The sequence below is a fragment of the Onychomys torridus genome, chromosome 14, assembly GCF_903995425.1.
Source record: "Onychomys torridus chromosome 14, mOncTor1.1, whole genome shotgun sequence".
NCBI lineage: Eukaryota > Metazoa > Chordata > Mammalia > Rodentia > Cricetidae > Onychomys > Onychomys torridus.
Window position 1 is genome coordinate 65,957,665 of NC_050456.1, and position 15,029 is coordinate 65,972,693.

General features: G+C 43.4%; 1 protein-coding gene across 2 annotated transcripts in view; it reads right to left on the reverse strand.

The window, feature by feature from the left end:
* Ptpn21 (protein tyrosine phosphatase non-receptor type 21) overlaps nucleotides 1–15,029 on the reverse strand; it is a 61,724-nt gene that overhangs the window by 35,156 nt on the left and 11,539 nt on the right. For both annotated transcript variants that reach the window (XM_036206150.1, XM_036206151.1), the window contains exon 3: nucleotides 2,675–2,844. In XM_036206150.1, the coding sequence (XP_036062043.1) occupies nucleotides 2,675–2,844 (170 nt within the window). The remainder of the gene's footprint in view (nucleotides 1–2,674; nucleotides 2,845–15,029) is intronic.

Here is a 15,029-nt window from a genome sequence, read left to right on the forward strand (position 1 = left end):
CTGTTCCAATGTATAGTTTTAACATATAAAAGATACACAAAGTCACTGCTACAGGATAAAGAGCCTGGGTATCACCAACAGCCTGCAAGAGTTCCACAATCCTCCGGCACCTTCCCCCTCCCTAGAAACCACTCTTCTGTCCCTGACTCTACAGCTCTGAGAGCTAAAACCTGTCCAGACATCTCAGACTCCAAAGGAACCTAGTGCCTGGGACGAAGATGTTGAAAGAACCAGCATCCTTGGGGACTTTGTACTGCAGAGCTGTCACACAGGTCTGCATGGCTGACCTGGGGCCCCATTTTGGAACTGGAAGGCTGGTCATGGACACTCATGACCATAGTTGATTCTTACTGACAAGACTCCTCTAGGTCTTCTACACCTAATCAAGGAGCAGCCCTGCTGGCTGAACCCTATAACCCCAACTTTTTCCATCCCACTCTACGGCTCATGCTTTTGTACTCTGTTCTAACAACAGCTTCCTAACTGGTCTCTTGCCACTTCCAGTGAATTCGGAAGTTTTTCATCTCTGATTATCCGATGTGAACGGTCTTTGTAAGACTCAAATTTGGTCATTCCACCCATTAACTGAAAAAGTCTTCCTCCTTGTACCATGTCTTTATGATTAGTACACACCTGGCTTTAAAACCTTTTCTCTCCAGATATTATCTGAAACTTCCTATTCTCCCTGATTTCCACAAGCCACCCCCCCTCATTAGAAAATTCCTTCTATAGCCTACTAAGAAGTCAACTGTTTCCTCCCTTAGTCAAGGTCCCCACGCTCCACCCCAGGAATCAAATATTTGTTATCACAGGATGCTGTGACTACTTATGGACATGAACTGCCAGTTCCACCAGGCTGTGAGTGAGCAACTCCTCCAGCTGGGGTCAGATTCAAATGACTACCTAACAGCTCTTAGACCACAGAATATCTTCAGTAAATGTTTAAACGAGGTAAGTGGCCAGTTCATATTTTTCCTCCTGGCTTCCACTTCTCTCTTCAATATTTGTATTTCAGACCTGTTCACAGTTTGTGCCTATACCTACTAGCTGATCTCAGTTTTCTAATATCTTCTGATAACTACCTGGCACACTCAAACAGCATTCCACTAGCATGAGGCAGCAGCAATTCTTACTATCTGCGGGGCATTCTAGCTTTTATGGAAGGTAAAGCCAAAGAAAACATGGACTTCAGATGTAGAAAGGAGACAAGACATGTACACAAATAGGCGTAATAGGAGGCTGTGATACCAACCACCTTAACAGATCTACGAGCAATCCTAAGACTGCGTGGGGTAGATAGAGTGCACCCCAGCCTCGGGCACCCCAGAGCTTCACAGAGTCAGATGACTATGAGAAAGATACAGGAGATGAAGATAAAAGTACATGATATTTAGTACACGACATCGCCAGCCTGGCTCCAAAGTAATGTTATGAAGTAGGGTTCACACAATAAAAAGGAGTGCTGAGTTTTGGATATCTTAGGCAAGCTCAAGCATTCAAAGTTAGTATCTCCCCCACACACACACTTTTGATACTTCAAGATAGGGTTTCTCTGTGTAGTCCTGGCTGTCCTGGAACTCACTCTGTAGTCCAGGCTGGCCTCCGACTCAGAGATCCACCTGCCTCTGCCTCCCGAGTGCTGGGATTAAAGGTTCTCCTCCACTGCCTGGAGGAGAAACCACGGGCCCTAAGTATGCCTGGCATGTCCCTCCCTGGGTACAGAGCTTCACCCAGAGCTGAAAAATCAAAACTTCTTCCACTATTTTGTTTTGTCTTCAGGAAAACTTTAAAAAAGAATTCATAATGGCTACGTTCTAGACCCAACTAGATGGTGAATATGGACACAAGGGAACTTTCTCGAAGTATAAGGAAGAATGAAGTTATGTTTCTGAAGGAAAATGGACACAACTGGAGTACATCATATTAGGAGATTAAGTCAGTCTCTGAAAGGCAAATCCTGCATGCTTTCTTCTCATTTCTCAACAAGGTCATTTGTGTAAGAGAACATGAAAGCAGAAACGAACCTGTAGGGGAACAAAGGGGACTGAGGGATGGGAAGGGACACAGAAGGGGACAGCAGAGGGGCACAGAAGGAGCATGCTGGGAGCAATATCCACGGCATGAAAAGGGCCTTATGTAACCCAGGAGGGTGACACAAAGCCAGACCCTCAGTTCCTCCACCATCCTGACCTTCCGCTTCCGCCCTTGAAGTGTATTTATCTGCTACTAGCCTCTGAGCACAACTGTCTTCCCTCTCTGTGGCCCTCTGCTCGCTAGCTCCGACACATCTACAGAATACAGCCCTGGAGTCAGGCTTATACGAACCCGCCAGTTCCTCGGGGAGAGCACACAGAGTTTAAGACTACACATTTTAAATCTCTCCTCCCCCGTTTCCTTATGACAAGGAACCAGAAACAGCACAACAAAACCACTAAAGAGACTATCGCAAGAGTTCACCGCCAGGGTGAGCCCTTCCTGTGCCTTCCGGCCTAGTGAACCATAATTCAGTCTGACATGCCACATTCCAGAACCTCCTAGTAATGTGGTGACTAAAACTGTGGGCTGGAGGGCGAAGTCAGTCGCGGGCTTTTATCTGGAGGGCCTTTGCCCTCAGCTCCACTCTTATGACCTCACAGGACTACTTTCTAAATCCAGGCAGCAGAGGACCTCTCACCTGGTAATCTCCTGCTGCAGCTGAGAGACGGCGGGCACATAAAACACCACCCCAAAGTAGACGGTGGGCTCCAGCGCGTGCTTGTCCAGCTGCTTCTTCAGGGGCTTCTCCAAATCTACCCAGCGACGCTGATTCTGCTTGTTGTGGTACCAGAGGCTGAAGTAAGTGACCTGGAAGGAAGGAAGGAAGGTCACTGAAGTAGGTAGTCATGCACAAAAAGATTCCAGCGATGTCCACCGCCCAAGACCGGGGCCAAGTGGCAGTGGTCTCCAGCTGCCTCAGGAAAGGGGCAATAGCCAAGGCTTAAGGAGAGAAAAAAACCAAGGGAACGCCAAGCTCCACCTAGAGAACAGTATTCAGGAAACAGAGGCAGGAAAAAAAAAAAGCAATCGTATGTCATTCCTTAAACTAACAACAAAAATGCTGAAGGGGAAACCCTAATTTTCCCACTGCCAAAACACCAAAGTTACCATTATTAAAACAGATTAACATGTGTGTGCAAGCTCACGTGTATGCACCAGTGTAGAGTTCAGAGGAGGAATTTTAGGAGTTGGTTCTTTTTCTCTACAATGGGTTCTTGGGAATAAAACTCAGGTCCTCGGGCTTGCATGGCAAGAAATTTCACCCTCTGGGCCATCTCAGCTGCCCTATTACTAATAGTACCTAAAAAGCCTTAAGTAGTCTCTACCCGGTATAATTCTAAACCATGGTGCTAACCCAACTTCTCACTATTCTGGGATTTGGCTTCTATAAATAAAACTACTTCATGTAAATGTCAAACATTTTAGTGACAGATGCACCCACAGCCCTACCTTGCCCCTCAAAGTGCATTTGATAAAAATTCAAAGCAACCAGGATGTTTTAAATGAATAGTTTAATGTGAAGAATGAACTTTGAATTAATAAAACAACAGAATATGGATGGAGATTCTCTCTCTCTCTCTCTCTCTCTCTCCCTCCCTCCCTCCTTCCCTCCCTTTCTCTCCTCCTCCATTGTGTGTGTTCCTAACATTCTCTCTCACACAAACACAGACCCTACATGAAGAAAAAAGAAAAAAATCACACCTAATGTAATAAAGTGACCTAACTGGATTACTGAAAGTTTGGACCGGAGCCAGGCATGGAGGGAGAGGTACATGCCTGTGACTCCAGCATCTGGAAGGCTAAGGCAACAGTCTGCTGTGGGTTCAAGGCCAGGGCTACTTACACACCAAGACTCTAACCCCCTCCCCCCCACACACACATTCAGACTCCACCTGTTGAATAGTAAAACTATTAGGGTTCCATATGGAATAGTAAAAGGAAGCAGACATGGAAACAATGTTTCTACTCTAAAATCTTGGGTTGCACTATTCAGTATCCTACTGAAATTGCCTCCTTGTTATTCTGCACTCTTCTCCCACTTGGGAGAGCCCCCAGGTCCCTTTGGTTAACTGGAGTAGACATGCCCAAGAGCTGAAATATTTGTGTTCATGGTTTAAAACAAACAAACAAAAAAAAAAACTATTAGGGTTCATCAATAGCAGCCCTGGCCGGTCAACCTGAACAGGTATGAAAGCACTTAACAGATGAAATGGAAGCCTCTAATCACTGCTAATGTTTATCTCAAAATCAATGCACAGATTGAGGCCATTGGAAAATCCCTGCTCTGCTATTTTAGACTCTAGAGCAACACTGTCAGAAGCTTGTGCAGTGATGGACAGGTACCATAGCGGCATTGTCCAAAAGAGTAGCCCCCAGCTACAGGTGGCAACTGAGTGCGTGAAATGTGGCCAGTGCAACTGAGGAACTGACTTCTCTGGATGACTCCATTTTAATGCCCTCAAATGAGAAGCTGCTATCATTATACTGGATAATTTAACTTCATAGCATCAGCAAAACTTTAAAATAACTCAGGCTATTTTATTTGGCCTGCAGTGCTTATTAAAATAAAAATGAACTTTAAGCCAGGCATAGTGTCAAATGCTTAGAATCCAAGTATTTAGGAGGCTGAAACAAGAGGACTCCAGTTAGTTCAAGACCAGTCTTGGCTGCACTGTGAGTTCAAGGCCTTCCTGGTGGGATACACAGTGAAACACATCTCAAAAATTAAAATTAATTAATTAAAGCTGGGCATAGTAATAGTAGCTCAGGCATGGACAGTAGAGGCAGAAGGATTGTGCCTAGGCTATAAAGTAAGACCCAGTCTCAAAAAGAATTTGTGTGTGTGTGTGTGTGTGTGTGTGGTTTTTCAAGACAGGGTTTCTTTGTGTGGCCCTGGCTGGCCTGGAACTCACTCTGTAGACCAGGCTGGCCTTGAACTCACAGAGATCTGCCTGCCTCTGCCTCCTGAGTGTTGGGATTAAAGTGTGTGTGTTTTAATGGGCCAGAAAGATGGCTCAGCATTTAAGAGCACTGGCTACTCTTGCAGAGGACCCAGGTCACTCACAACCATCTAAATCCCAGTTCCTGGGGATCCCATGCCCTCTTCTGACCTCTGAGGGCAGCAGGCAGATACAAGGCTCACATACATGTATATGGGCAAAATACTCATACACATAAAATAAATCTAAACATTTCAGAATTTTTAATTTCCATGGATAGTCAACATTTATCTTATCATTTTTACAAAGGAAAAAAGTCTTAATATTAGTCTATCACTTTCTACAAGCGGAATGTTGTACCCACAGCACTACTGTCCTTTCCTTTCTACAAACTAGAATACTGTAGGAATTCACCAAGTTTGGTTGAATGACTAGTCCCTTATTCCTGTTACCCAAGGCATCACATAGGAATAGAACAGTTTGATTGTTGTATATCCAACTGTACCCCAAGAACCATGGAGATCCTGTGTGAACTCCAAAGGTGGTGTGCCTCTTCACACACTGCCACAGGCCACCCTTACCAGAATCACTTGGGGTTTCTGGAGCCCTAAGTAAAAAAAGCTATTAAATTCCTAGGTAATTCCTATGCCATTAAAAATTTAAAAGCATTACAGCATACTACACTGTCCTCTAATATCAGGTAGGCAGTTGTACACACAACCTATAGTTAGCTACACAGGTGAAGCCTATAAGCCTAGCACTCCTGCAGCTGAAATAAGGGAATCACAAATTTGTGTCTGGTCTACAAAGTGAATTCCAGGCCAGGCTGAGCTACATAGGGAGAGGTTCCCCCGACACACACACATCTATGCTTGAAAAGCTGCATGGTTATCTTTTTTTTTTTTTAACTCCATGAAGTAAATATGACAAAAGTCCAGACCTATAGTTGTTTTCTGTTACCCATGTACCACATTTATGAGCAAGCAACTACTGTCCCTACCTTCTGCAATTTACAGAACAGAAAAACCTGGCTTCATAGAAAGGGCTGGATACTTCTAGTCCAAAGTTGCCGTGAATCAGTCCAACCTGTTTTCTTGGGCATAAAATAACTCGAACTCCAGCATGGGGGATGGATGGGAAACCACACAAATGTAGGTTGCTATAAGAACATTATATTTGTCTTTAATTTTTTTAATTTTAATTATTTTTTTAAATTTTTCATATAATATATTTTGGTCATACTCCTCCCTATTTTGAGGGTTGATTTAGTTTTGCCCACTCTGCCAAATGCCAACAACAAAATTTAATTGGTTTCTTCCTCCAAAAATCTTTTCTACTTATAATTTCAAGACTTTAAATAAGTCAGGCAGTGGTGGCGAACACCTTTAATCCTAGCACTTGAGAGGCAGAGGCAGGTAGATCTCCGGGTTTGAGGCCAACTCCAGTTCCAGGGGGATCTGACACCCTCTTCTGGTCTCCACAGGTACTGCATGAACACGGTACACAGACATAAATGTAGACGAAAACATATACATAAAATAATAAAATGAATTTATTTTTTAAAATTAAGTATATCATCTCTTAGCCAGGCATGGTAGCACACACCTTTAATCCCAGCACGTGGGAGGCAAAGGCAGGCAGATTTCTTGAATTCAAGGCATTCAACATAATAAGATCCCAACTAGAGTTATACAGTGAGACCCTGACTCAAAACCAACCCCTAACCTCCCAAAAGCATATCATCTCTTACAACTAAAATTAAAGGATCTTAAACTTACTCTGTGTATATTACTTTTTTCCTTTAAATACAGATGGACTTGGCTGCTTCAAACACAAAAATTTAAATAGCCAGACATAATGGCCATACATCTACAATTCCAACACTCAGGAAGCAATAAGATGTGGGTTCAAGACTAGTTTGAACTACATAGTGAGCTTCAGGTTAACTTGGGCTCCAGTGAGAACCTGCCTCAAACAAACAAAAACAACAATAAAAAGAGGTAGAGAAATTGATAAATATTTCCAGGGATCAGCAATGATATTTAAAAAAGATAAGCCGCCAGGCGGTGGTGGTGCATGCCTTTAATCCCAGCACTCGGGGGGCAGAGCCAGGCAGATCTCTGTGAGTTTGAGGCCAGCCTGGTCTATAGAGCAAGATCCAAGACAGGCACCAAAACTACACAGAGAAATCTTGTCTCAAAAAAAGAGAAGCCTTATTTACTCAACAAAATTATCCCGAGTGTTTCATTTCCCAGAAATAGAAGAATGACTAGCTTTCTATCAAGCTTTACAATACTCAAATTAACTGTAGTTTCTCCACCTGTAACTACAAGCAGATTTTTCCAAACCAAATACAAAAGATTTTTCCACTCTTTTTCTTTTGGTACCTACCCTTATTTATGGGTCTTCAGAAAGCTTTGTCCTCACTTCCTCTGTGGAACAAATCCACCTCGGAGTTCACACTCCAGGACCCACATCAACCAGCTCTGGGACTTCCTCAGCAAGCCCCAGTTTCTTCCCAGGAGCACTCTGCCCTCCTCAGAAGAGCATGGAGAACCACAAGAACTATGCGCCTTGCAGCCGCCCTCAATCACTGGCTTTCCCTTCAGGTCTTGTGCATTCCTTGTACCCACCTTCCAGAACTTTCTTGATAAGAGCCTTCACTTGATAAGAAACTCTTCCTGGTGACTCTTTCTGTCTGCTCTTGTGGAAAAGGCATCTAACAGGTGCCTCTCAAACACTGAAGTTTCTGGAATCCTTACATAAATTTATTTACAGTGGCTGTTAACTAGATTTCTATGAAGCTTTTTCAGTGTCAGATATTTACATTATCTTTTTCTTTCCTAGTTTGTTCACACACACACACACACACACACACACACACACACACACACACACGCACACACACGCAACAACCTTCAAAAATATTTGATGACTTCTTCATAGCTATTTAAAACTTCTCACTACTGCTCTCCCAAGTCTGTAGAGAGCTGCCCGCTGTGTAACTAGAGCAAAACCAAAGTTAAATAGAGCTTGGTTTCTTTTCTGTCAATATGGCTGCCTCACTCAGTGAACAGAGGCCAGCCGCTAGGGGGTCCAAATCCTAAAAGAACCCAACCCTCTTCCTAATTCCCAGGTCATTTCTTGTCTAATTATTTTGAGACTCTTTCTGACTGTGCTATTTTTAAAATAGACCAGAGAGATGCACAAATTAGCTGGAGGGTTTTTAAAGCCACTAATGCATTAAGTTTAATAAAAGTGAATCCCACGCAAAATTGCAAATATAATTTTATCCTGGTGCCTTTCTTCCCCTGCTGAAGTTAGAAGTCTTTCATCAGGACAGAGATGAGAAAAGACAGCCCAAGATAAAGTCCATCCCAAGCAGAGATCATCTAACAAAGGTGGTTAGAAAGCTCGAGGCTAATTCTAGCGCTGAGCTGACCTCCACACTGAGTCTGCCATAAATAATGAAGTATGGAACCTCTTCCTTCTAGCAGATGGCGGTGGTCACAGGGCCTCAGCAAGGCCAACCCTCCCTCTCCTTTCTGTTTAGTTCTTCTCCACTTTCTTCTCACTAATCATACTGCACACTCTTTACTTTATAGGCAATATGATAATATACAGTGTCGGAACAGCAGCACATATAAATGAATATATGTATAGCAGGAATATGACCAAGACAATTATACTCGATCTCATCAAACTGAAGACCAAGTAACTCTTTGAATGTCCTAGTTTCTTCAACTGTAGCTGTAACATTTCAGCATATCATAAAATGATAAGCAAGATCTGGAGATTTATTAAAAGGAAGTCTAAGGAGTGAACAGGACCAAACTACTCTCATTTTTCCCATTTACAATCCTAATCAGATACTATGAAGCATATGATCACTATAAACAAGATCATTTTAGAAGTATATTCTTGGGGCTGAGGATTTAACTCTTAGGTAAAGACCTTGCCTAGCAAGTTCCATCCCCTGCACTAAAAAAAAAGAAAAGAAAAGAAAAGGAACTCTTGGGCTGGTGATGTAGCTAAGAAGTAAACATAACAAGCCATGGGGTCTGATGAGTGGCACCACTCAATCAATTAACTATAAAAATAAAACAAGGCTATCTATCTGTATTTCTTAGACGTCCTCAATGCATTTACTCCTTCAGCTCACACTAACTGATCCCCTCTGGTGTCCAGTGCCAGCCTGGGTGCAAGCATACAGCACTGAACCAGAGAACAGAGTCCCTGCTCTCCCAAGTCTGTGTCCTGGGGCTGAAGACAAATCAGCAACACAGAGGTGCACTGGTTTGGGTTGCATTACCAATATGAGGGGAGGAGCTTAGTCTTGTCATCACTTGATAGGCCATACTTTGTTGACGCCCACAGGAGGCCTGCCCCTTTCTGAACAGAAACAGAGGAGGACCGGATTGGGGGCGGGGCAGAGGAGAGGTGGGGGAAGGGAATGGTAGGAGAGGAGGGAGGGAAAACTGCTGGCAGGATGTAAAATAAATGAATAAATTTAATTAATTAGAAAAGGGCACCCTAGGAAGACATTCGATTTCAGGACTAAAATGCCAACATGTTTCTAAAGAGTAAACAAAAATTAAATAGGCATTTTTTGTTTGTTTGTTTTTCTTTTTCTTTTTTTTTTTTTTGGCCGGAGCTGAAGGACCCAACCCAGGGCCTTGTGCTTGCTAGGCAAGTGCTCTACCACTGAGCTAAATCCCCACCCCCAGGAATGTTTAACATATAGAAACATTTTATTCCCCAAAGATAAGAGCAATAACCAAGATAAGTACAAAGTTGCACTACAAAGGCCAGGTTATTCTGTGTGCTACTGTTCAGAGTCATTTTAGTTAGAACTCACAAACTGAGGGCAAACCAGAGCCTCTCATTCTCTGACCGTGTAACCAGCTTGCTCTACCATAGGACCATTCTTACATCTCATGCCCAAAAATGGGCTATGGGTTTTTTGTTTTTAAGTCTTCTAAGTTTGAGACCCTTTGGGCCTGTGGATCAGCTTAACTCAAACACTTAGGTTTTCCTCAAGATTCATTTTTGTATTTTATTTTACGTGCACAGATATTTGCCTGTGCATATATATGTATACTACGTACATGCCTGGTGCCAAAAAATGCCAGAAGAGGGTACTAGATGTTCTGGAAGGACAGCCTAGGCCACATGAGACCCTGTCTCAACAAGCAAACAAACAGAGCTGGCAAGGCTTAGCAAGTAAAGGCACTTTCTGCAAAGCCTAACAACCTAAGTTCAATCCACACAGTGGAAGGAGGGAACCAACCCCCACAAGTTGTCTGGCCTTGACATGCCAGCTACTACAAGCACAAACCCCACAAAACAACGAAACGTAAACAAAAGTGATCCTTTTTTCTGCTGTTATCACGCTATCCTAACATAAATTCACTTCGAGAGGTGTGCTAGCCGAAAAAGCACCGACAAGTCGAATATATAACTATTTAGATAATATCCATGGATACAAAGTAGGGAGGGGAGGAGAATTAAAGTTATTTTCTAAATATGTGCATCAAACCCGACAAGAAGAGAGATGTCCGGTGGGTATTTTAACTCTCAGTGTAGCTCCAAACTGTCCTCATGATAATTCTCCAGTGGCCTTTTCTGCCCCATCCCCCTTAGTATATTATTACAGTCAATACAGTTACAAGACGGAAAAGAAACTGGAAAAGGCTTCAAGAAAACTGGCTCAGCACTAATTTAAAAAAGCTGTCACCCAACAAGTGTCTCATGAGCACTGTTTTGGTTCCTGGGCAGCTAGACAGCAGAGAAAAGAGAAGTCAATGTGGGCCTCCAGTGAGCACTGTAAAGCACCAGGCAGCTTGCAGACAGCCAGTGCCCCTAAAGCTACCTTTTAGGGGTGCAAACCCAAGCCCATCTCGTTGCCTCCGACTGTGGCTAAATGTAGGGGTACAAAGTTCGAGTTGCTGAAAATGCACTTAATACTGAGATCAATCTAAACAGTAGGTACATGAGCCAAGGCAAGCTGCTCTTAGAGTCATAAAAAGAATGTACCAGACATTGCAATGCATATCTATAATAGCAGCACTCAGAAGGCTGAGGCAGCAGATGACAAGTTCAAGACCAACCTGGGCTACAAAGAAAGGAGAGAGGAACAGAAAAGAGAGCTCACAAATAAAGCCAGGAGGCTTTTGCACCCAGTGTGATATTACTGTATATTGTCTTAGCTGCTCATTATGCAAAATAACTACTCTTGTCTACATCTAAACTTCAATACTGCAATGCACACCTTCCAGGGAATCCCATCTGGGTAATGGTGGCACAACCCTTGATGAATTATTTATAACTTACATTCTAATTGCTCTTTAGAACACGTGACACAGTTTCTTCTAGTGAAATTAGCATTTTCAGCATAAATTTCAATAGCCTCTGGATAGTTTACTAGTTCATTAAAAGATAAGTGAGGGTTAGGAGTGGCATACATCCCAGCCTTCCTGAGCCTGAGGCAGAAGGATCTGGAGTTCTAGGCTAGCCTGGGTTACACAGTGAACTCAGTGAACTCTTGTTTCAAAACACTGGGCCTTGGAGATGGCTTGGCAGGTAAAGACATTTACTTGTAACATGAATTATTAGGAGGTCTTATTAATAAAATCAAACCTGGAGCCAGGTATTGGGGTGAATGCTGGAAGATCAGAGAAGCAGAACAAGCCACAGCTTCACCTTGCCAATTCCTCAACTGATCCTGTTTCCTCAGACTCATCCAAATGGATCTCAGCTGAACTGCTGCTAAATTAACCAGCCTAGTTCCTAGTCCTCACGCCTTATATACCTTTCTGCTTTCACTTCCTGGAATTAAAGGCTCTTGTTACCATGCCTGGCTGTTTCCAATATGGCCTTGAATTAATTCACAGATATCTCTGCCTTCAGAAGGCTAGGATTAAAGGTGTGAGTGCCACCATTTTCTGGCCTCTGTATCTAGTGGTTGTTGTGTTCTCTGACCCCAAATAAGTTTATTAGGGTACATAATATTTTGGGGAGCATAATATCTCCACACTTACTGCCAAGCCTGATGATCTCCTGAGTTCAATGCCCAGGAAACAAATGGCAGAAGGAGAGAATACACACACACACACACACACACACACACACACACACACACACACACACACAAAGAAATAAATAAAGCTTAAACAAACAAAAAGAGCCCAGAGTCTGTAACTCCAGCTGCAGTAGGCAAAGCACCCTACATTGGAGGCTAGCCTACCTAGGGGGTTTCTAGGCCATCCTGGGCTACAGAGTAAGACCTTATCTAGAAATTTAAAATTGGGGCTGGAGAGATGGCTCAGCGGTTAAGAACACTGACTGCTCTTCCAGAGGTCCTGAGTTCAATTCCCAGCACCCACATAGTGGCTCATAACCATCTATAATGAGATCTGGTGCCCTCTTCTGACCTGCAGGGACACATGCAGGCAGAATAATGTATACATAATAAATAAATAATTCTTAAAAAAAAAAAAAAAACTAGGGCTGGAGAGATGGCTCAGAGGTTAAGAGCACCAACTGCTCTTCCAGAGGTCCTGAGTTCAATTCCCAGCACCCACATGGTGGCTCACAACAATCTGTAATAAGATCTTGCGCCCTCTTCTCCTCTTCTGTATACATAATAAATAAATAAATCTTTAAGAAAAATTAAAATAAATAAATAAGCAAGCCAGGAAGAAGCTCAGAGATTCAGTACTGGCCTTGCATGCTCAAGGACATGTCTAATCCCCAACACCTGAGTGACAACAGAAACCGGAGGGAGGTTAACTACTGCAGGCAACTGAATTAACATGTCAGTGCACAGGCTGCTTGAAGATCAGAAGAGGAAAATATCTGCAAACCCAGCACACTGTAAGAAAACAATGAGTCTTCGTTACCAGAAAAGAAAATGTTAGGCTGGAGAGATAGCTCCGGGGCTGAGAGCACTGGCTGCTCTTCCAGAGGACCCAGGTTCAATTCCCAGCACCCACATGGCAGCCCACAGCTGTCTGTACCTCCAGTTCCAGGGGATCTGACACCTTCACACAGACATACAAACAGGCAAAACACCAATGCAAATAAAAATAAATAAATCTTGACAAAGAAGAGGATATATCATGTTGAGGGAGGCTTCATATCTGACAAGAATGAAACAGAGGGCTCAATAAATCAATGGCCCAGGAACGCAATCAATGTTAAAAGGAAGTATGAGTCACTGGTTCAGACACTGAAGACTTGTCACGTGCTCACTGTCCAGATGGGCACAAAGGTGGTCTTTGGTGGAGATGACAAACACTGGACTATAACCCATGGTCAATGAAGGAATTCTCACTCATAACCTCCCTCTGTCCTCTGGGAGCCTTTACCTTAACAGTGAGTTGCCCCATCAAGGAAATGAAGCTGGCAAAGTACCACTGAGGTGGAGGCTAGTGTGGATGGATCCCAGGCAAGCCTGGCTACAGAATGAGACCTTATCTCAAAACCCCAACAAAAAAGCATCTGGAGAGATGGGCGCAGGGGTAAAGAGTACTGGATGCTCTTCGAGAGGATCTGGATTCTATTCCCAGCAACCACATGGTGGCTCACAACTGTCTATAACTCCTGTTTTAAAGAATCCAATGGCCTCATCTAACCACCCCCTCCACATACAGGCACTGCACACAAGTGATGCATAGATAAGCATGCAGGCAAAACTCCTAGACACATAAATGTAAAAACAAAAACCCCCACTCCAATAAATAAGTAAATAAGTAGTGGCTAATAATAATGCTAATAATAATAATAATAATAATAATAATAATAATAATAGACAATGGGCTGGGCGGTGGTGGCGCACACCTTTAATCCCAGCACTTGGGAGGTAGAGCCAGGCGGATCTCTTTGAGTTCGAGGCCAGCCTGGGCTATAGAGTGAGTTCCAGGAAAGACACACAAAGCTACACAGAGAAACCCTGTCTCCGAGGAAAAAAAAAAAAAATTGGAATATGGCCTTCCTGAGCCCTATGGAGGAAAGCCACAGAAGAAAGAGCATTTTTAGCGGGAAAGGAGATTATATGAGAGGCACTTTGTGTCTGGGTCGCATAGTGATGATGTACAGAAAGAGACTAGAGTATGGAAACACAGGTAGGAGAAAGGAGTCCTATCGGTCTACAGACAGTCACAGTCAGAACAGCCTACAACCATCAACAACCGTCTGAAAATAACCAAACGAGGATCTGAAGGTTCACAACACACAGAAATAAGGACATGAAAATGCTAAGAGTCTTGACTTGATCTTTACAAATTAGGTACACCTGTGGAAATACTCTCACTACACTCCAGAAATAGGTATATTTTGTGTCAGGTTTTAAAACTGAAGATCAGGAGGCTCAGATGCTGTGAGATGTTCTGTATGTTAAATGTGTTGCTCTGATAAATAAATAAAACACTGTTTGGCCAGTAGCCAGGCAGGAAGTACAGGTGGGACAAGGAGAGAGGAGAATTCTGGGAAGTGGAAGGCTGAGGCAGAGACATGCTGCCAGCCGCCACCATGAGTACCAATATGTAAGATACTGGTAAGCCACGAGCCATGTGGCAAAGTATAGATTAATAGAAATGGGTTAATTTGAGATATAGGAACTGGATAACAAGAAGCCTGCCACGGCCATATAGTTTATAAGTAATATAAGTCTCTGTGTGTTTACTCGGTTGGGTCTGAGCAGCTGTGGGACTGGCGGGTGAGAGAGATTTGTCCTGACCGTGGGCCAGGCAGGACCAGGAAAACTCTAGCTACACTCAAAGAGGAGGCATGAGGGGTGAAGGGCAGTCTGGGATATACAGTGAGATACATTCCAGGGACAGTGACAGGACTGAGTGAGAGCCCCTCACCAACCTTGGGCACTCAACTCCCAGGACTCCCTGGTGAGCAGACACATGCTCAAGTCACTTTGGTCGTCTCTCACCTGAAAATCCCAAAATTGGAGCACACATATCTTCTACGATTAGCCCTTTGTTTGTCTTCTGGCCTTTGAGACAGGGTCTCAAGTATCCTAGGCTGTAGCACCTTCAGCTT